General features: G+C 51.4%; 8 protein-coding genes across 8 annotated transcripts; 5 read left to right on the top strand and 3 right to left on the bottom strand.

Annotated features, from left to right (window-relative positions):
• Nucleotides 1–34: 34 nt before the first annotated feature.
• On the top strand, nt 35–1,245 carry BDW70DRAFT_43208 (serine/threonine-protein phosphatase). The gene is made up of 3 exons (XM_073744005.1): nt 35–158; nt 211–444; nt 504–1,245. Exons 1-3 carry the CDS (start codon nt 143–145, stop codon nt 1,214–1,216), a joined length of 963 nt encoding a protein of 320 aa, XP_073596676.1. The 5' UTR covers nt 35–142; the 3' UTR covers nt 1,217–1,245.
• A 129-nt stretch (nt 1,246–1,374) lies between these two features.
• BDW70DRAFT_43202 (rho GDP-dissociation inhibitor) lies at nt 1,375–2,546 on the bottom strand. The gene is made up of 4 exons (XM_073744004.1): nt 2,371–2,546; nt 1,837–2,159; nt 1,722–1,770; nt 1,375–1,664 (listed from the first exon to the last, which is right to left on the bottom strand). Exons 1-4 carry the CDS (start codon nt 2,459–2,461, stop codon nt 1,534–1,536), a joined length of 594 nt encoding a protein of 197 aa, XP_073596675.1. The 5' UTR covers nt 2,462–2,546; the 3' UTR covers nt 1,375–1,533.
• A 2,237-nt stretch (nt 2,547–4,783) lies between these two features.
• Nucleotides 4,784–6,862, top strand: BDW70DRAFT_43188 (KilA-N domain-containing protein). Its single transcript, XM_073744003.1, has 5 exons — nt 4,784–5,144; nt 5,259–5,467; nt 5,538–5,700; nt 5,766–6,579; nt 6,638–6,862. Exons 1-5 carry the CDS (start codon nt 5,084–5,086, stop codon nt 6,660–6,662), a joined length of 1,272 nt encoding a protein of 423 aa, XP_073596674.1. The 5' UTR covers nt 4,784–5,083; the 3' UTR covers nt 6,663–6,862.
• A 500-nt stretch (nt 6,863–7,362) lies between these two features.
• BDW70DRAFT_43177 (cleavage polyadenylation factor subunit CLP1) lies at nt 7,363–9,283 on the top strand. Its single transcript, XM_073744002.1, has 3 exons — nt 7,363–7,558; nt 7,665–8,415; nt 8,467–9,283. The coding sequence occupies exons 1-3, from the start codon at nt 7,421–7,423 to the stop codon at nt 9,216–9,218; spliced, it is 1,641 nt and encodes a 546-aa protein (XP_073596673.1). The 5' UTR covers nt 7,363–7,420; the 3' UTR covers nt 9,219–9,283.
• Nucleotides 9,284–9,608: 325 nt separating this feature from the next.
• Nucleotides 9,609–10,869, top strand: BDW70DRAFT_135200 (chitin deacetylase CDA4). The gene has a single exon (XM_073736650.1). The coding sequence runs from the start codon at nt 9,748–9,750 to the stop codon at nt 10,696–10,698; it is 951 nt and encodes a 316-aa protein (XP_073596672.1). The 5' UTR covers nt 9,609–9,747; the 3' UTR covers nt 10,699–10,869.
• A 329-nt stretch (nt 10,870–11,198) lies between these two features.
• On the bottom strand, nt 11,199–14,212 carry BDW70DRAFT_149876 (uncharacterized protein; the record flags this gene model as incomplete). The annotated part of the gene is made up of 4 exons (XM_073739079.1): nt 11,199–11,261; nt 11,333–12,382; nt 12,422–12,578; nt 12,612–14,212. 4 exons carry the CDS (start codon nt 14,210–14,212, stop codon nt 11,199–11,201), a joined length of 2,871 nt encoding a protein of 956 aa, XP_073596671.1.
• A 1,642-nt stretch (nt 14,213–15,854) lies between these two features.
• Nucleotides 15,855–17,206, top strand: BDW70DRAFT_135198 (quinone oxidoreductase family protein). Its single transcript, XM_073736649.1, has 2 exons — nt 15,855–16,838; nt 16,892–17,206. The coding sequence occupies exons 1-2, from the start codon at nt 15,904–15,906 to the stop codon at nt 17,112–17,114; spliced, it is 1,158 nt and encodes a 385-aa protein (XP_073596670.1). The 5' UTR covers nt 15,855–15,903; the 3' UTR covers nt 17,115–17,206.
• Nucleotides 17,185–18,769, bottom strand: BDW70DRAFT_159489 (uncharacterized protein; the record flags this gene model as incomplete). The annotated part of the gene is made up of 6 exons (XM_073740702.1): nt 17,185–17,648; nt 17,698–18,100; nt 18,171–18,405; nt 18,455–18,472; nt 18,521–18,587; nt 18,655–18,769. The coding sequence occupies 6 exons, from the start codon at nt 18,767–18,769 to the stop codon at nt 17,185–17,187; spliced, it is 1,302 nt and encodes a 433-aa protein (XP_073596669.1).
• Nucleotides 18,770–18,800: the final 31 nt, after the last annotated feature.

Genomic DNA, 18,800 nt, shown 5'->3' with positions numbered 1-18,800 from the left:
CTCTATATCTGCGTGCTTATCCTTGATATCTCGCTGCATATTTGCTCGACGATACCTTTGTGGCCCGCAATACTGGGCGTCTCATCGTAATCGTCCTGTACCACCATTCTCTCGACTTCTATATTAGATTTCATTCTTCGCAATGCCTGGTTTACCAGGTACGTCTGCCGCGGACCGCTGTCTATTTCCCCATTACTGATAATTCAATAGCTAGCATCGACCTGGACGAGTGCATTGAGAGGCTGTATAGAAAGGAGCTGCTGGCGGACTCTGTGATCGAAGCCATATGCGCCAAGGCGAAAGAACTGCTGATGAAGGAGAGCAATGTGGTTCACATCGCAGCCCCCGTTACGGTAGTAGGAGACATTCACGGGCAATTTTTCGACATGATTGAGATTTTTAAGATTGGCGGATTCTGCCCAAATACGAACTACTTGTTCCTCGGTTCGTTCCAGCATACCTAGAATGCGAACTTCTCTAACCAGCTCTTTATTACTATACAGGCGACTACGTTGACCGCGGCCTCTTCAGCGTCGAGACCATCTCGTTACTCGTCTGCCTCAAACTCCGTTACCCGTCGCGCGTGCACCTTATTCGCGGGAACCACGAGTCACGCGGCGTCACCCAATCTTACGGGTTCTACACCGAGTGCGCCCGCAAGTACGGTAATGCCAACGTCTGGCACTACTTTACCGACATGTTCGACTTCCTCACCCTCTCTGTCGTCATTAACGACCAGATCTTTTGCGTCCACGGGGGCCTTTCCCCCTCCATTCACTCAATAGACCAGATCAAAATCATCGACCGCTTCCGCGAGATTCCGCACGAGGGACCCATGGCCGACCTTGTTTGGTCGGACCCTGATACAGAGCGCGACGAGTTTTCCCTCTCGCCGCGCGGTGCGGGATATACCTTTGGAGCGCAGGTCGTTCGGAAATTCCTCGAGGTTAATAGTATGTCTCATATCCTGCGCGCCCATCAACTGTGCCAGGAGGGGTACCAGGTTCTTTATGATGATCGGTTGAGTACGGTTTGGAGCGCGCCTAATTACTGCTACCGGTGTGGAAACCTTGCGAGTGTGCTCGAAGTTAGTGATACAGGAGAGAGGTTTTTCAATATCTTTGATGCAGCACCTGAGAATGATATCCACCGGGGTGAGCAGCAGACGCAGCAGAGCAAGGATGGCCAGGGTCCTGTGATCGACTACTTTCTGTGATACCCTTTTTTCATTCGTATTTCGCCGCTTTATGTTTCCTTTGACTGTCATCTTATTTCATTTGAGCGCCACTTTTGGAGTTGATAAATTCATTTCACTTATAGATAGTCTTGTCTGTACGAAGACCGAAGGGACGCATGTATTTAGAACTGTCAAGGTGCTGGGCCCATTCAATCGGACACCATGTTGTTTCCATCCAAAGGTGCCAAACACTCGTCTCCAAAACAACTGAACTAACATTTTAACGCTCATAGATAGGGAAAATATATGCTGTTCGTTATATGTATGTATTCTCGCCAAGAAAAAACCGTCAAGATTTACCAGTCCTTCGCGATGTCGAAGGACCAGTGGAAGTGGAGATGCACTTTGTCATCGTCATCGATGAACTTCGATTCCGCGTTGTAGTGGCCGCGAGCCATCATTCCCGAGGGGGCCTCCTCTTCTTGGACTGAAAGTTACAAGAGTCAGTGTTGGACGGGCTCCACAGGAGAAAGAAAAGACTAACACTTCTTCTCGTAAATTGGCTTTCCTGTAGTGCATGGCGCATAACTTCCCTAATACCAGTTAGCACATTCTATAAACCTGCCCTGGCACGGGCTTCGGTATTCTCGCAAACTTACAAGCATCTCCTGATCCTTGCTAACCCGGATACCCTTGCGCTTGACAACCTGGAGGTACTTGAGGCCGCTCAGAACATCGTGGTGGACCTCAAATGTCACCTTAATGCGGAAGTGGGCGCCCTCCTTGATTGTGAAGGGCTTGTCCTTCAGCTTCTCGAGCGCGCCCGGGGCAGAGACGTCGATAACAACATCTGGACGGCCTTGAACTTCAAGCGCTAGGGTTTTGATGATGCATGTTCGGGGGTCGTTGGGGTCTCCGGTGGGCTCGCCGGTGTTTAGGCCGAGGGAGGCCTTCCAACGATTGAGGGATTCGTCGTTTTTGTCTGGTAGGAGTGGCGTTAGTTACTGGGATGTTATTTTACTTCTTTTCTTATTCTTTCAATTTCTTGCGGTGGGTTTGTTGGAGATAAGCAATAAACGAGGAGGGGGGTGGTCAATGAGTGTAGTTGCAGGTAAGGGGTGAACCTGACCCCATGAGGCAATTGCAGGAGTCCTCATGGAAATGCTTCGATTGACGGCAATGGGCTTACATACCAAGCTCATTGTATTCAGCAATTGTCTTCTTCTCTCCGACCTTGAAGCCTTCGGTCTTGGAGGCAACGAGTTCGTCGTCGTGTTCGGCCATCGTGCTGGGATTTGTGTACTGATATGGCGGGGTAGCGGTGACCGACAATTGGGGGGTGGAAAGGAGAGAGTTAAGAAAGGATGGCGGACTGGTAAGTTGGGATTGTACCGTTTGGGTGCAACAGGTGGTTAGGATGTGGGAAAACAGATCGAAAATTAGAGGCTAGAGGCTCTAGAAGAAAAGAGAAAAGATGTTCGAGGCTGAAGATGTCTTGTTCGAGGCCGAGCTTTGTTGATGTAGCGGTGGGTAAATGAGGGGATTCCTGTTCAAGACTAGCGCGTGAGGTCTCTTAAATGGGCATCGACTGATCGCCCACTCCATTCGCCAACGGTCACTCTGGGCCTGCTTACTCTGTGTATGACTGTAAGGTATATTTCTCACCAGCAGTCTAATCATATTCTGAACAATCTGGGAATATATTAACTGCTTCTGTTGACTACTGTATGACCATTGAATGACTATGGTATGAGACAGTGACGCGATCCAAAGTGAAGGGGTATGGTATCTTCTAGGTGTACCTAATTAATCCCATTAGATTAGTTCGGGGCTTGTGAGCTTGTGTATATTGGTTCTTGTGGTATATGTGACGCTAGTAATGATAGCGTTTCTGCACCGCCAGAAGTATATTAGGCTGGCAAATGGCTACCTATTCTGTACCTTTCTCATCTAAGAAGGGCTGCCCACTTTTAGTTAGAGCAAGCCATATGCCAAAAACACAGGCAGGACTGAAAACATTAGCTCCAGAGCCGAAGTCCAGAAAGAAAATTGCTATGAGCAGAGCAGGCCAGGCAACATTTTAAGAGTGGTCAAGCGGGGTTGTGCCGTACAAGAGAAAAATTATGGATGGATCCAGCTTCAGCTCTTTGTTTCGAATTATAGATGACTGTTGATAATACCCAAAGGCCCATTTCACGGTAACAACCAAGCATCAACTAAAGCGCCCTAAATTTGCGGTGACTCTCATCATGTGATGACTTCGACTTCTTTATATGAGTACGTGCTAACAATGTCCTTATTGTAAGTTGCACTGTTGTTTAAGGCGCCTGACTGACTTGAAGAGGCGTCCTAGCTCCAACGCAGTATTACCGGAGTTTCATTCTACTGAGCAAATGGTTATAGACTAAGCGGGCCATAAGATTCCCCTTGGTTCCCTCGAGCATCAGAGTAGTTACCTTCACAACATGGTGCGGGGCCATCTATTCTTCGTATCAGCTTCTTCGCGGCCGTCAATGACCCTACCCTCAACGCAGTAGCAGCAAATCCGTGCCATTCTGGGGCAGTATGCTTCACATATACCCTGCCGACAGAGACTCCACCCTGTTAAAGGTAGCCCGTTCAGCGGCGCAACGAGTGAGCTGAGATGCGTAGGAAAGTTTCTCTTGACTAAGTGTTAGATGTTTGCAATTCTTTACAAGTTCTGAATAGTACTCCGCCGCGTTGTGGGGATGAGCTGGGGTCCGTCACTGACGAAGAGATTAGAGGGTTCTTTGAACCGCGGGTTAGTGATGATATGGCTGATTTGGACCGTTCAAGGTCAAGCGTAGCTGAGAGTATCTGCACCTATAGAATAATAGCGATTCGATTTTGAGTGACCATAGACTCGAATTGATCTCGATCCCCCTTATCCTAGCTGCAAAGGACTTATGCGGTCATGTGAGCTTTCAGGTAATCATCCTTGGTACAGAGACGGCCGTTCCATGGGAGTGAGCTTGAGCTGATCTGTTTATGCTGTCACTAGTGCTACAGATCTCCCGCCCATTGAATGTTGTTCCAATCCCCTGGACGCTGCAATGATTTAACAGGGAATGGGAGAAGTCTATGGCGTAGGGTTCTGTCCAGTACGAAGTCAGTGATTATTAGGTATTACCGCTGAAGGATGCAGCAAGTGTAGCATCCACAAGAGCACTGGTAAACGCTTTAAGCTTGAGTCAAGTTCACGAAAAGAAGAAAGAACTATGGGGCTAGGAAATATTGGAGGTGACAGGCTTTCTGAAGCTCAGCACGAGGCCATGGAAGTATGTAATGTGTAGCGAATTCTTATGTTGCTCCTGTGGCTCTTGAGTGAGGGCGAGTCCCAACACGAATCAACCAAGGCAGAGCTTGCCCATTCAGGCGACAAGGCACTGATACAGAAGCGGAGTGTAAGGCATTTTGCCGATTAATACCCCTTATAGTAGGTGCTTGAAGACTTCAACGATTCTAATTGGAGAATATTGATACGGTACAAGTGGATTCAAAGTAATGGTAATAATGCCTCGAGGCCTTCCGGCTCTCGAGAGTCCCCCGTCCTTATGAGTGAACGACTATCCATTCATTATTTTCCTCCTGCTTTATCAACCCTCCTATCGATTCCCGTCGATTATCGACTCAGAATTCGTCGCAGCTGAGAACCGAGTCTGTTCTTAAGGACCTCCCACTACAAGCAATCGCGCTCTCCAGCTGCGCGCTCCCACTGGCTTTTGGCTAGTGACGTCTTATCCTATCCTCGACCTTTTCCGGACAGACGCGCCTGCAACGTGGCCGACGTTCGGCGTCGCATTTAAGTGCCCGCCCGATCAGCACGATTGTGTCAACTTCCGCGAACACCCTCCTCCTTCTTCATCTTTGCGGCCATTTATCAACATGGTGCGCTCGCTGCCAAAGAAGAACAACCCGTTCGTCACTCCCGACGCGGCACCTCCCTGTAAGTTATCGCCTCCTGAGCGCAGGTTGCTATATCGCGCTCTGATGTTCCGCACCCAGTCACTCTTGGGTTACTTGCGACTAATTATTTATTTTTTTCTCTCTTGATTTTTAGATGAGGAACTGCTTATGCGCCGTCGTCTGGGAAAGACCAATCTTGCTGTTAAGCCCACTCAAGTGGGCACCTCAAATGCGACCAAGCCGGAAAATCTTGGACCTTTTGAGTATGCCCATCTGCGCGCACCTCTACCCAAGGACCTGAAAGGGTCCGAGATTTTCCCATCGCACTCCCCGCAGCAGCACCCAGAGACATATTTTCTGATGGTAAGAGGACCTGAATCGCGCGACTCGAGCGTTCGCGATGTAGATTCTAACTAAGCTGCCCTTCCCACAGCGACGAAGCAAGGACGGGTACGTGAGCGCTACTGGCATGTTCAAAATTGCTTTCCCATGGGCCAAGCTCGAGGAAGAACGATCCGAACGCGAATACCTCAAGACGCGCCCAGAAACGAGCGAGGACGAAATCGCCGGAAATGTTTGGATTTCCCCAGTATTGGGTAAGGCAGACCAGCGCTGTAATATCTGCAACCCGTGATCGAGACTCTAATTTGTTATCCAATAGCGCTCGAGCTGGCTGCCGAATACAAAATGTACGATTGGGTCCGGGCCCTGCTTGACCCTACGGAGATTATCCAAAGCCCATCTAGCGCGAAAAAGCAGATCACGCCCCCTCCGAAGTTCGAACTGCCGCCCATTCAAGCTCCAGAGGCACTCGTCCCTGCATCCCGTACGAGAAGCCGTCGATCAGCTTCTCCCAGCAAGAAAGCTGGCACCCCGCGCAAGCCCAGGCAAACCAAGGCACAGAAAGAAGCCGCTGTGGCGGCCACAAACGAGGCCAACGCGACACTTCAGAGTGCCCTGGATGACACAGTTTCAAATGCAGACGGTGAAATAAATGGAGACGTGTTGCCCAGTGTGGAAGACAAGAGAGAGCCGGAAACGTCGCCCGTCAAGGGCAAGAAAGCAGCTGCAAAGGCGAAGAAACAGGCCGTTTCCGAGGAGGATCAAGAGGATAAAGTCAAGATCGAAATCAAGTCGGATGCTGCCGAAGGGAGCGATGTCCAAGCAGCCCAGACTACCATTTCCGTCGAGATGCCCATCTCTTTGCCAGAGGCTCCGTCTGTCGAAGACACACAAGAAATGATTGCGAAGGCCAAAGAAATGGTTAAGGAGGCCGTCAAGCTTCAGCAAGAACCCGCTGAATCGTCAGCAACTGCTAAGAAACGTGGAGCCGAGGAGGCGGAGCTCGGCGAAGAAGAAGACGAGGAGACCAAGACACTACGGACGAAGAGAGCCAAGGTTCTGGAAGAGAAGTTGAAGCGCGAGCGTGTTCGCAACCGTGCTCTAATGGGTGTGACCGCAGCCTTCGCCCTCGCGTAAGTTTTCCAGTCCTTTCGTTGCTGTGGAAGCGCAGTCACTGATATACATATCTAGAGCATCGATCCCTTATTTCTTCTAGAATACCTGCTCTCGTGCTGCTAGAAGCCTGAGCTAACAACTCATCAAGATTATGGTCATAAACCCCTCTGATTCCCTCGATTTTGATCATTGCCCATCCTCGCTTGGATCTAAATTATCTCCTCTTTATTCCTTATAACTCCTTCGCTGTCACATGCCTAAGTTAAAACCTTGGCTGGAGCTCTCCAAGGCCCTTCGAAACGCGGCAAGAATGATGTACTGTGTCCATGTTTTTTATCACGTTATAATACCTCCCCCCCTTGGTTGTCAGATTCGCATCTCCATTGCGAAGAGCAGCGATTATCTCGTCGTCTCAGCGATCGACGCTCGTTTTTTAAACGTGCGCGTTCTCCACCTCCCACCTCCTGGATACTCGATACTCGGTTCTTCATCCTTTCCTTCACAAGGTTCCTGTTTCTTTTTCTTCTCTGTTACAACACTTCGCAGCAAGAGCTCGTGCCTTTCCAGGAAGATGACGGATCATCGCTAGGGTATTTAAGAACAATACAAACGAATAAACCCGAGCTTGTTGTATCCTAGTAGATCAATTATACATGAATTGTAGTTTAGTAGCTGCAGTGGAATGAGAGTATCGGACCGGTTCGGACAGGAGCAAATGCAAACATGCAAACATGGTCATGATGTTCCGCCAAGCACTCTTTGTAGCGCCAATCTCAGTCGCAACCACTACATATCTGCACCTTCTATCTAGTGTTTAGATTATTATACCGCTGCTCCCTGCTTACTGCCAGCAATGAAATGTCTCTCCCTGGTTTAGAGCTCACGCAGCCCTCCGCGGAGAGCCAGTTTGCTCCCGCACCGCCAACTCAGATTAATCTCTCCGCAGGTTCAGAGTGGAGGTTCGAGGTAGCATTCGGGACCACCGTTCGAGTTAAGGTGAGCCTCTTTCATAAGATACATTATTGGCTTTTACCTTTCCCATCAAGCCCACCTGTTTACGTTCGCTGAATGAGACTGATCAAAAGGGAGGAACGGTTTCCAGCTCCTAACCGGCACCGCAGAGCTCTTCGGCACCGAACTCGCCCCCTCACAAACCTACACGTTCTCCGGTACAAAGGCCGCAGTTTACACATGGCACGGCTGCACCCTCGAAGTGAGCGCCGGTGACGCCGTCTCCGGACTCGATGGGACTACATCTGCCTCCAACCGAGGCGGGCTCGGAGCGGGAGGCTGCCAGAGCGAGTATATCGCAGAGGAAACGCCGATGGTAGAATATGCAAATGTTCACTTTGCACTGGAGGGCCTCCGTGCTGAAGCGAAGGCGAGTGGGAGGGACGGACCCCGCGTACTGATCCTCGGCCCCGAGGATGCGGGGAAGACGAGCTTGTCAAAGATCCTGACGGCATATGCGGTAAAGGTTGGACGCGAGCCGATTGTGGTCAATTTGGACCCGACTGAGGGGATGTTGAGTGTGCCTGGCACGGTGTCGGCGACGGCGTTTCGGGCTATGCTGGACATTGAGGAGGGGTGGGGGAGTAGTCCTATGTCTGGGCCGAGTGCGGTGCCGGTGAAGTTGCCGCTGGTGTATTTCTATCCGATGGTCAACCCGTTGGAGGCGGAAGGGTCGGTGTTCAGGCCGATTGTGTCGAGGTTGGCGTTGTCGGTTATGGGGAGGATGGCAGAAGATGAGGATGCGAAAGAAACGGGCATTATTGTTGATACGCCGGGGATTCTAAGCCAGAGTCGGGCGGGGGCTTTGGAGATGATTAACCATATTGTGACTGAATTTTCGAGTATGTTTTCTACTGTTGTGGCGCTTTTCAGTTGGTTGCTGACGATGCCAGTTACGACGATCCTGGTTATAGGCTCGGAACGGTTGTACAGTCTTATGATGAAAAGCTACGATAATAAGCCCTCGTCAAGTGCATCTTCTGCGGCATCAGATGAGCGTATCTCGGTAGTGAAGCTCTCAAAATCCGGTGGGTGCGTTGATCGTGACGCTGCGTTTATGAAGGCAGTGCGCGAGTCCCAGATTCGAACATACTTCTTCGGCAACCCGGTCCCTACCACGGCTTCATCGGCATTGTCTATATCCTCTTCGTCAACAACAAACGTTACACTATCGCCACATGCACAGCAGCTAGACTTTGACGCTATAACCCTCTACAATTACACCACCTCGTCGGCGGAGGAGGACCAAAACGACGAGGACGACTATGATCCTGCCCAATTGACTACGGACTCCTTCCTCCCGGGAAACAACGAGGCAGAGAGCGCATCCTCTCTTCCCGACCTCAATTCGGCAGCCAATGTCAGCGCCGCTACCGCCGCTGGCGCACTCGTGCCGCTGAAAAAGGTCCCGGGCCCTGCGCCCTCTGCACTGGCCAACACTCTTCTTGCTATTACACATGCCTCTCCCACCAGCAGCCTATCTGAGATCCGGGACGCGAGCACCATGGGGTTCCTCTATGTCGCTGACGTCGATAGCGAACGAGGTAAGATCAGGGTCCTTGCGCCGGTGGGGGGCCGAATTCCCTCACGAGCGATCATCTGGGGTAAGAAATGGCCGGCGGAAGTTGTAGGGCTGGTAGGGTAGATAATCATGAAATAATGATATAAACTGCTCAATACATAGTATATTGTCGTCGTTATGGTCGGAAACCCCGGTTCAGCAAGCAACCTACGTAACTTCTTACGACGCCAACCAAATCTAAATTAACGCATGCCAATGAAGTGTCAGAAAGATGAAGATGGACCCAACCACTCCACAGCTTCCAGTCCCAAACCGGCCTAAGCAGCTTGGGACCCAGTTTTAGGCTCAGGGGTGCAGAAACTCAGAAGAGACCATGAGGGCCAAGATCGCCGCGATAGAACAATAACCTGATCCACCTTTTGCTTGCAATTGAGCAAAAAGACTTGTCCTCGTTGTCTCCTTCCCACTCCAGCCTGAGAATCCTCAAATGGATTCGGACCCTCCACCATGACCCTTTTCCGTCCCTCTCTTTCCCTCTTACATCACTCCTCACCTATTTTCATACATCTCTCCCTCCCGTAAACCCCCAACTTCCAATCTAAAGCAGAGGCCGCACGGGACATAGAGATATAGGGGAAGAGTCTAGAAGAGAATGTTCTGCTACCGCTCTTACCGCCACTCCCGCCGAAAGCGCCAACGCCTCCTAATCCTCGCCCTCCCCATTCTTGCGCTCCTCACACTAACTCTCCCCTTCTACATCATCTACAAGCCCCCTCATCTCCTGGTCTCTTACTTCGCACGCAAATACCCCGATATTCTCTGGCATGTGCCGAAATTAAAGCCCGGCGCGCAACCGATTGTTGCTCTCACAATCGACGACGCACCCTCAGAATATACGCCGGAGATCCTCCGGCTGCTCCGCGAGAACGATGCAAGGGCTACATTCTTCCTTATCGGTGACCATATCCCGGGGCGGGAGGGCCTTATGAGGGATGCTGTGAACGAGGGGCACGAACTTGCGAACCATGCGATGCACGACGAGCCGAGCAAGGATCTGAGTGACCAAGAACTGGCAGCGCAGATCCAGGCGGTGCAGAGTCGGATTCAGCGGATCTATGCAATGGCTGGAAGGCAGGCTGAGGCGCATGATGAGGTGAAACTGGATGATTCCGAGCAGGACTCACTTTTTGCTGGGGCCGGTACCCGATCGTCGTCCAAGCAATCCCGCGGCGTTGAGAATGCGGAAGGGCAGGGACTGAGTGAGGTTGGAGAGAGTATACCTGCTGGTGCGGGCGGGCCAGGACGGTATTTCCGACCAGGCTCTGGGCTATTCACGGATCGAATGAGGGCGCTTGTACAGCGGCAGGGGTTCCGACTTGTGCTGGGGAGTGTGTATCCGCATGACCCGCAGATCAGTGTACCGTGGGTGAACGCTGCGCATGTCTTGAGTATGGTCAGACCGGGGAGTATTATCATTGTGCATGATCGGAGGCCCTGGACGGCGCCGATGCTGGCTACTGTTCTACCTGAGCTGAAGAGGAGGGGTTATAGGGTTGGGACTGTATCGGACTTGCTGAAGGAGGGGGCTTCCATGACTGCATAGTCTTCTGCCCTTTTTTTTTTCTTTTATTATTATCATCTTTTTTATTGTTAATGGTTGATATCCGGTGTTTCATATACTGTACAGGTCTATCTATGTACATAACCGGCGAGATATTGTACGATATTGAGGGATACAGGTGGGAAAGGTAACGCAATGCAATGCAGATAGACTAACAGGAATAGACAAGACATACACCACAACACCTCAACAATGATGGACATGAATTGAAGAGACGTAACGCTTTGGTAAATGGCGCGCCAAAGCGAAGAGAAATTGAAGGTAAAGAAAAGGGAATAAAATTAAAAGATAGACAGCAACATCACTCGTACCGTTTCCAATCCTCCAAATTTTTTCGTAGTTCCTCGGAGCATTCATACCCCCGACGTTGATCCTCCAACAACTCATCCTGGCGAGCCCGAAACCGCCTCTCAGCCTCGTACCTCGTCAACGCCATCCACTTGATAAAAGGAAGGTCATCACGTCGCACAGCGTCAATAAACTTAGCCCGAATTCGCGGCGAATATAATTGACAGCTCGCCTCTCGGGTTCCAGACCCGGTATCGCTTGGAAGAAGGCGCATAACAGACGAGAACTCCCTGGCAATGGAGTACCTAGCCTTAGCAAGCGGCCATACGATGTCATCGTAGCAGTCTTCGCAGACCGTGAACTCAGGAAGTTGCGGCATGTAGTGCCACGTATTGAAAATGAGGCGGCTGCGGCGGCAGTCTCGCAGGACGACCTTGCGGCGGGCGTAGGAGAGGAATTCCTTCAGGTCAGGGGGTGCGTCATCCTGCTCCGCGCGGTTGGACGCAAGGTCTAGGGCGTCGATGTACCGGATAAAACGAGGGCTATCGGTGACGAAGTCGCAGACGCGTTCTTGAGGGGTTGTGCTGCGCTGGAAGGTATCGCGGTGGGCGGGCATAAGGAGGCGGATGTTGCGGACGCAGGCGGAGCAGACGTTGAATTGCGGAAGGTAGAGACCTGTCTCTGGGTCGATGATGCGGTACCAATGTTGTTCATTGATTATGCGGCCGGTGCAGGACTTTGTGCCTTGCGTGTTTGACGGACGGGTGATTTCAAGAAGGAGGTCTAGGGTTTCGTACTTCTTCTTGAGAGTCTGCACCCAGGCGAGACGGGTCCAGGGTTCGCTCATGGAGCAGCGGACTGGTTCTTCGCGGGGTTTGGGGGCGCTTAGGACGAGGCGGTCACGGAACTTGGACTTGCGCATCTGCTTTATGCAGAATGGGCAAATATCGAGATGGGGCAGCCCTTCAATTGTGTGCCAGTCCTGGTATCCTGCAACTGGGATAGACCTGGGGCAGGGCGCGAGGGTAAGGCCTGTGTTTGGTGATGACGAGCGGCTCGAATGGGCGGGGCCGTCTTCCCGGGACTGCACTCGAGTCAGAGCCGTTTCGCGGTCGACCTTTACTAGAGCCTGAGAAGGGTGCTCTAGTGGGTTCTCCGCGAAGGCGACTGTCCGTCTGCGAGCTACCTTGGTAGATGCTGGTTGACTTCGATCCAAAGACTGAGACCTCATCGCCGACTTCAGAGGTGTGGTCTTAGTATGCTGTCTCGTTTCAACAGACGACTGCTCGAGGGCAGGAAACTCGGTAAGGCTGCTGGAAGACGACTCAGAACGCAGGTCCGAGGGCCAGGCGCCTGGCGGAGCCTTCCGTTCTGGGCTCTGGGAGGTTGAAGAGTTCGAGTTCATCGGCTGCTTAACATTGGACTGAGCCAGAGCAATATGAGGAACGTCGCGTTGCTCCCGACGAAGCTTTAGCTTTTCTTCCAGTCTCTCAGCAACGCTTGGTCCCGAGGGAGAAGGTGTGTCCCTTTCGACTGGAAGGTTTGGGCTGCGGCTCAAGGCCGGAGGAACATGACTGGGACGAGCGGCAGCCGAGTCAGACACATACCCGGACGTGCTGGAAAGCGGTTCAGCGGGCGATCGTCTTGTGGACGTTGCTTGTTTCACACTTGCGGACTCTTTCATGGTGGATGAAGGAGGGCTATGCGGTCTTTCGGCTGGAGGGTTGGGCAGAGGATGTAACGGAGCGCCCCGTGAAGGGAAGCTTTGAAGACCCGTGGCGGTCGTCGTCGGCGGCGTATCAGGTGGTGGTGTTATTGAAGTTGCAAAGGACTTGTAGTGGACGTTTTCCGAAAGAGGTCGTTGGGTTTTTGGTGGCACTTCAGCCAGCGATCTAGGTGGAATCGTTTCCACTCGGACGCCACTATCTCGGACAACTATCTTTGCCTCATAGGCCACAGAAGATGGGCGGGGTTTACGCTGTTCGTCATCCGGAGGAGTCGGGACAGGGCGTGGCACCGTTGACTGGGATTGGCGTGTCGTATCATGCATCTGTTTGGGTGGAGGTGCAGGTCCTCGCACGCTAGTCTCTCGAGCTGGCGCTGGCTGATGAGGACCAAAATGCGGGGCTCTGTTCTGGCTTTCCTGAGGCACCGGGAGAGGCCGGGGTGAAATCACTTGGGGCTCCTGTGCTACAGGTACCTTTGGCGGTAACGAGCCAGCTGGCACCTTAGGGACCCCAGCTGGCTCCGCCCGAGTCATAGTAGTTGATGCAAACCTGCGCTCATCGTTGTCTCGCCGTACAAAAGGAGTGCGCGATAGGACAGGCTGCGATTGCTGTGCTACGTTCGAGAGCCGCTTCGATGGAGAGCTTGTCCTCACTCCAGACTGAACTGACTCTGGTTGAACAAACCTAGTCGGCGAACTGGATTCATTATGTTGCTTCTGTGCGCGGCGGAGCGAAGTTGCGCGGGAAGGAACAGACTGATTCCTTTCAGATGCATCCGGCAGCGGCTTCGCTGGGAAACTTGTTCTAATACCACCGTTGCGAGCTAGCTCTGGATGGGTAAATCTCGATGGCAAGTCAGCTCTGTGCGGTTCCGAGCCCCGGTGCAATGAGGAACTGTGGGATGGAGCCATTTGGCGCTTCTGGGCCACCTCTGGAATCTTTTTCGCTGGAAGTTTCTGTGCAGGCACCTCACATGTTACCTGGCAAGCTGGCTCCTGTTGGTGGGGAATAGGCTTCTGGCTGACACAGGTGGGACTCTTTTGAGGTTCAGAAACATGTACTGGCTTCAGACCTTGGCTCGCAGGTACGTCCAGGGGTTTGGGTTGAATCCGCTGAGATGGCTTTCCTGGTTCCTGGGAACTGTCTCCTGCCGGCTGGCGGGACGGAGTCTGTTTTGGTCCTCTGGCGTCCTTGGTGGATTGGTCTGCATAAAAGCCTGACGAGCGAGATCCGGTGGAAGTTTTCTCCTCGACATTAGAAGAGTTCTTCAGAGCATTGGGTAGTTCAACATCCTCAATGAGAGCAGACTGGTTGACGGTGCCTCTGGCTTTGGCGCCCTCAAGCCCTGGCAATTCCCCAATGTGGAATAATCCGTCCAATTCCCGGCTGAGGGAATCAATTTCATCCTCCACGAACGGAACAGGAGGCCGTTGAGGCCGCTTGCGCCAGCGCAAGGGCAGTCCGGAGGAAATGGAATACATAAGGAAACAGCGGAAACAAAGACAACCAAAACAATGCAAAATGAGTCCAAGGATGGGTTCCGATTCCGATTTTGAGAAGCACTTATCCGGTCGCGGCGATGTAGTCAGGTTCAGTCAAATCCCAGTCAGTGTTCATGGTAATCTGTGTCGTGTTGATAGAGTCTGTTGTCGAGACGCGGTAGGCTAATGGTTGAGATGCGCTATGCAAACAAATAGCAGCAAACGAAAGGCGAAAAAACAAACCGAAGCCGTCTAGCACTATTCAATTAATAAGGTAGTAATACAAGGTATCGCTGATATACAGAATGTCAAGAGCAGAAGAAAGCGAGCGAGCAAGGGGGGCAATAGAGCAAGTATATATCGCTCCTGTCAGCGGAGCAACCCTTGGGCAGCGCATCAATGTTTTGGCCCTATGAGCGTCTCAGCCCACAGGTTGGGCGGCAGAGGCAACGAATCACTCCCAAAGGAGATGAAACACATCGAGTGTGGCTGAGTGTTCCGCAATACGGATGGTTGATATTTTTGGACGAGCTGATTCTTGAAACTGGTTGTAGAAGTTCTGTATACGCTCCAAGCATGGCCCTGCATACTGTGTGAGTATCGAACAATTGCCCTAGGTTTGAAGTTCGCAGCCCAATGGCTCAACAAGGGTGGAGAGCATAGAGAAGAATGAAACCGGGCCCCTGCCACGGTAATAACGTCACGGGCGCCGATAGTGTCAATCCGGTTCCAGGGGTACGCGACCACTCAGCCTTTGTTGACGCCATCTCGTGTCTGCATTGGGCGCCATGTCTCCATGCGTTCGCTGCCCATTGGAATATGCACACCAATCGAAGTCGCACTGACGGTGAGTTGTCTGATTGCCATGCAAGTACATTGTCGATATTGACTTATCGAGGTGATGATCAGACAGGTAAAGAGGCAGCCAAGTAAAGATTCCCTGAGGAGATGCAGTGATGGGGAACCGAAGATGGAGTTGTTTTGGGCACCGTTGCGGCGGGTCGACACTCGGCGGGTCGACGGGTCGGCGGCTCATGTGCCTTTTACCCTTTTTAGTGTTTTGTGTATTCTTTGCGATACGCTGACTCATCTGTGCAGTACTTTGTATGCTATGCGGAATACCATTCTTGGCAGCGGAATTGCCAGCGAGGCATCGGAACTCTTCCGAAGTCGGCATGCGCTCAATGCCAAAAGCTTAGGTATGCTCTAGTCCATGGATACTGCATGACATGGAAGAATAGACAGGGATAAAAGCTCTAATAGTATAATCAAACTACATCTGGGCACAATAAACTGTTCCCATCTTGAATAGAAGCTATTCAAACAAAGAATCGACTCTCCGATTGCAACTTGAAATCGATGCTCATGGAGGATGTAGGCGAGATGTTGAGACCTTGCTGCACGACGTCACGAAAGTAACGATATAAAGATATAAACACGAGTTCAGATTGTCACATACTTTGAAGAATCCCCGCCCTCAAACTCCGAAAACGTCAGATCCGAAGTATCTCCGTTCGGAGATAGCTGGAATCCAAAAGCTTGTTGGAGGAATAGCCATGGGAGGCCTGGTGTAGCAGCGTTTCTCCGACATGGAGGGTTCCGCAGAAGCTTCTCGCGTATTATAAATACAAAACTGAGAACATAAAAGACCAGCTCGCGACCGGATTCAGGGACTTGACTTGATTCCTCAGATGTACTCTCTTGCTCTTCCCCGCATCGCTTCGGCATCCCGTTTCGCTACCCCTCAAGTCTCGTATCGCGCAATTACGCGATTGTCCCTCATTCAATCTCAATTCCTCGCCCGAACATCTTTAGTCGCACATCGCTCGTCTCACCGTACCCACGTCACCATGCCTCCCCTCTCAACCATGAAAGCCATCGTCACTGAGAAAACCGGCGGCCCTGAGGTCCTTGAAGTCCGAACCCACCACCCGGTCCCCACCGCATCAGAAGGCAAGCTGCTCGTGAAGAACCAGATCATCGGCATCAATTACATCGACACCTATTTCCGCACTGGCCTCTACCCGTCCTCCAAGCCTGAAATCCTAGGCCGGGAGGCCGTCGGCGAAGTCGTTGCCGTCGGTCCCGGTGCCAATCCTTACAACTTCCAGATTGGCGATCGTGTGGCTTGGCTATCCACCGGCTCGTACGCAGAGTACACTGCTGTCCCGCAGGCGTTCGCGGTCAAGGTTCCTGAGGGGATCTCGAATGAGGATGTCATGGGCTCCTTTTTGAGCGGGCTGACAGTATTGACACTCGCGAAGGAGACGTATCCCGTCCAGAAGGGGGACTGGGTGCTGCTTCATGCGGCTGCAGGTGGTGCTGGATTCCTCATGACGCAGGTTCTGAAGAGCATTGGTGCTACTGTCATTGGGACGGCAGGAGGACCGGAGAAGGTTGAGCTTGTTAAGAGCTTAGGCGCGGATTATGTGATTGATTATCGCAGTGAAGAGGGCAAAGATTGGGTTAAGAAGGTCAAGGAGATTACGAAAGGTAGGGGTGTTGATGTTGTCTATGATTCAGTTGGCAAGGATACATGGGAAGGCAGCTTGGAAGCTGTTAAGAGGAAGGGAATGATTGTCTGGTTCGGAAATGCCAGTGGCCCGGTTCCTCCTCTAGCTCTAGCGTGAGTGCCTTTCTAAGAAAATGCGCATGTCGTTGATGCTAATTTGGAAATAGCAAACTAAGCCCCAAGTGTGTCAAGGTAGCTCGTCCACAGTTGTTTGGCTACATCCAGGCTAGAGAGGAATTCGAGTTCTATGTCAATGAGTTGTTCAATCTTCTCAAGTCTGGCAACCTCAAGGTGAAAATCCACAAAGTGTATCCTTTGGAACAGGTTGCCGAAGCACACAGTGATCTAGAGGGACGGAAGACGACAGGAAAGTTGCTTTTGAAGGCGTAAACTCCCTCTTCCGCCAGTTCAAGTACGGGAACATAATGAAATAGTGATATATTACCAATCAATCCATCTTTTAAACACCGCTAACGCTTGCTAAACGTGGCGCATGCCTAACCGTGTCATTCCAGGTCAGGCTGCGCCGATCCATCCTCCGCAGCACTCTCTCTATCTTCGTTACTTGCGGAGAGGTCGCGTGGTCTCTTTCAACCAAGCATGAGATCATTGCAAAGCGGCGTATAGATGAGCTGTAAGCCCTGTTGATCTCCTCGAAGTAGTAAAGTCCGCAGTTCATTTTCCAGATGCTAGTAATGATCTTCATCCCGGGGTAACAATGCTCCAAGAGGCTTTTCTCCAAGAACATCAGCTCCGGCATCTGTCGTCCACTCTTCATCCATTCCTCGCGCTCCTCTGGTGACAGATCGTAGTCCGGCTCCCTTGGATCGTAGTAGGCTCTCCCGAGCAAGATTCCGACAGGAATCAGGTCAGGACCCTTATCCTGATAAAATCTCCGACCTTCGTCATCAAGGAAACGCACTTCTGTCACGTCAAAACCGTGAATACCTTCTAGCTCGGAAACTGAGGGTACCCGTAGAGAACTTTTGGTGGAACGAAGACGCAAGCTCGTCGGATCCGGCAACAGTCAATCCAAACCTCAATATTTTCTGCGCCATGGCTTTGGTCAACTGGACTTTGTCGTCCTTGGGGTTTTCCCACTGGTTGTTCTCGACGTACAAGTCGTGTTCGAAGCCACCGAAGAGAATAGAACAGGCAGTATTGAAGTTTCCCGGTCCGTCGGTCGTAAGCTGCTGGTTTTTCCAAAGCTCCTTGGTGGCGATGTCGCAGGACTTCCGGGCCTCATTGATATTCTCATTGTATTTTGGGCAGACGTCGTGGTAAAGGAGGTAAGATAGGAAGCTCCGAATCGAGCGGTAGCCAGCTTGATCATGTCTTCGTTGTATGGATTGAAATAGAAAGGAAAGAATGAAGTCCTGGCATGAATTATCAGTGAACATCCAGCAAACATACAGCCAGAGGCTTGCCTTACAAGAACCCTTTCACCACAATATTGAAGCCAATAGGAAGATTGGCACGATCTCTGTGGATGGCAGTTTGCCCTCTTGCCAGGAGGATCGCGTCATTGTCCAGCTCCTTTAAGCCGTGGTCATCAGTTCCTGCAAACATCTTGGGTGAAACGTCAATGCCTCCGTAGGCAAGATATTTGGAGAAAATATCAAATCTGTCTGACTCAAGTCGACGATTTTTGTAGAAGCGCAATAGTGCATCTTCCATGCGGCTGGAGCAGTGTTAGAACTGGGTCAAGGTCGAGAATGTGTTGAGCTCACTGGGTGATAGGTTGAGATCTTTCTAACTATTAGCAGGATTCAGTATTATCAGGGAAGAGGGCTTACATATGATAAAGGCTCTTCTCGAGCTTGTACTCCCCGATCGTAATGGGAGGAGCATCGACGTAGTACTCTTCGAAGCCCGTTGGTTTGTTCTATAGAGGTAAGCGGCGCGTCATTGTGTAAGGATGTAAGGGAACGTTGTGCCTTTCCTCTCTTGCTCTTTGGCTTGCGGTTCTTCCTCTTCTTCTTGTGGGCCTCTGAAGCGACAGTGGGCTCTTCAATCTTCGCTGGCTCTGCCGTTGGTCTCTCCATGTAGGGCTAGTCAGTGTGAGAGATGTGTTTC

This window comes from Aspergillus foveolatus, assembly GCF_047715535.1.
Source record: "Aspergillus foveolatus strain CBS 279.81 unplaced genomic scaffold BDW70scaffold_20, whole genome shotgun sequence".
Lineage (NCBI taxonomy): Eukaryota > Fungi > Ascomycota > Eurotiomycetes > Eurotiales > Aspergillaceae > Aspergillus > Aspergillus foveolatus.
The sequence above is the reverse complement of the archived record's forward strand: the minus strand, read 5'-3'. Positions and strand labels throughout refer to the sequence as shown.

Bases quoted from the DNA above. Each gene is read 5' to 3' on its own strand.
- BDW70DRAFT_43208 (XM_073744005.1), top strand. The intron at 445-503 runs GTTCGTTCCAGC...ATTACTATACAG, and splicing joins TACGAACTACTTGTTCCTCG to GCGACTACGTTGACCGCGGC.
- BDW70DRAFT_43202 (XM_073744004.1), bottom strand. From the start codon at position 2,461: ATGGCCGAACACGACGACGAACTCGTTGCCTCCAAGACCGAAGGCTTC. The intron at 1,771-1,836 runs GTAAGTTTGCGA...AACTGGTATTAG, and splicing joins GCAAGGATCAGGAGATGCTT to GGAAGTTATGCGCCATGCAC. The intron at 1,665-1,721 runs GTTAGTCTTTTC...TGTAACTTTCAG, and splicing joins GCCAATTTACGAGAAGAAGT to TCCAAGAAGAGGAGGCCCCC.
- BDW70DRAFT_43188 (XM_073744003.1), top strand. From the start codon at position 5,084: ATGGTGCGCTCGCTGCCAAAGAAGAACAACCCGTTCGTCACTCCCGAC. The intron at 5,701-5,765 runs GTAAGGCAGACC...GTTATCCAATAG, and splicing joins TTGGATTTCCCCAGTATTGG to CGCTCGAGCTGGCTGCCGAA. The intron at 6,580-6,637 runs GTAAGTTTTCCA...ATACATATCTAG, and splicing joins ACCGCAGCCTTCGCCCTCGC to AGCATCGATCCCTTATTTCT.
- BDW70DRAFT_43177 (XM_073744002.1), top strand. From the start codon at position 7,421: ATGTCTCTCCCTGGTTTAGAGCTCACGCAGCCCTCCGCGGAGAGCCAG. The intron at 7,559-7,664 runs GTGAGCCTCTTT...AACGGTTTCCAG, and splicing joins GGACCACCGTTCGAGTTAAG to CTCCTAACCGGCACCGCAGA. The intron at 8,416-8,466 runs GTATGTTTTCTA...TGACGATGCCAG, and splicing joins TATTGTGACTGAATTTTCGA to TTACGACGATCCTGGTTATA.
- BDW70DRAFT_135200 (XM_073736650.1), top strand. From the start codon at position 9,748: ATGTTCTGCTACCGCTCTTACCGCCACTCCCGCCGAAAGCGCCAACGC.
- BDW70DRAFT_135198 (XM_073736649.1), top strand. From the start codon at position 15,904: ATGTACTCTCTTGCTCTTCCCCGCATCGCTTCGGCATCCCGTTTCGCT. The intron at 16,839-16,891 runs GTGAGTGCCTTT...ATTTGGAAATAG, and splicing joins GTTCCTCCTCTAGCTCTAGC to CAAACTAAGCCCCAAGTGTG.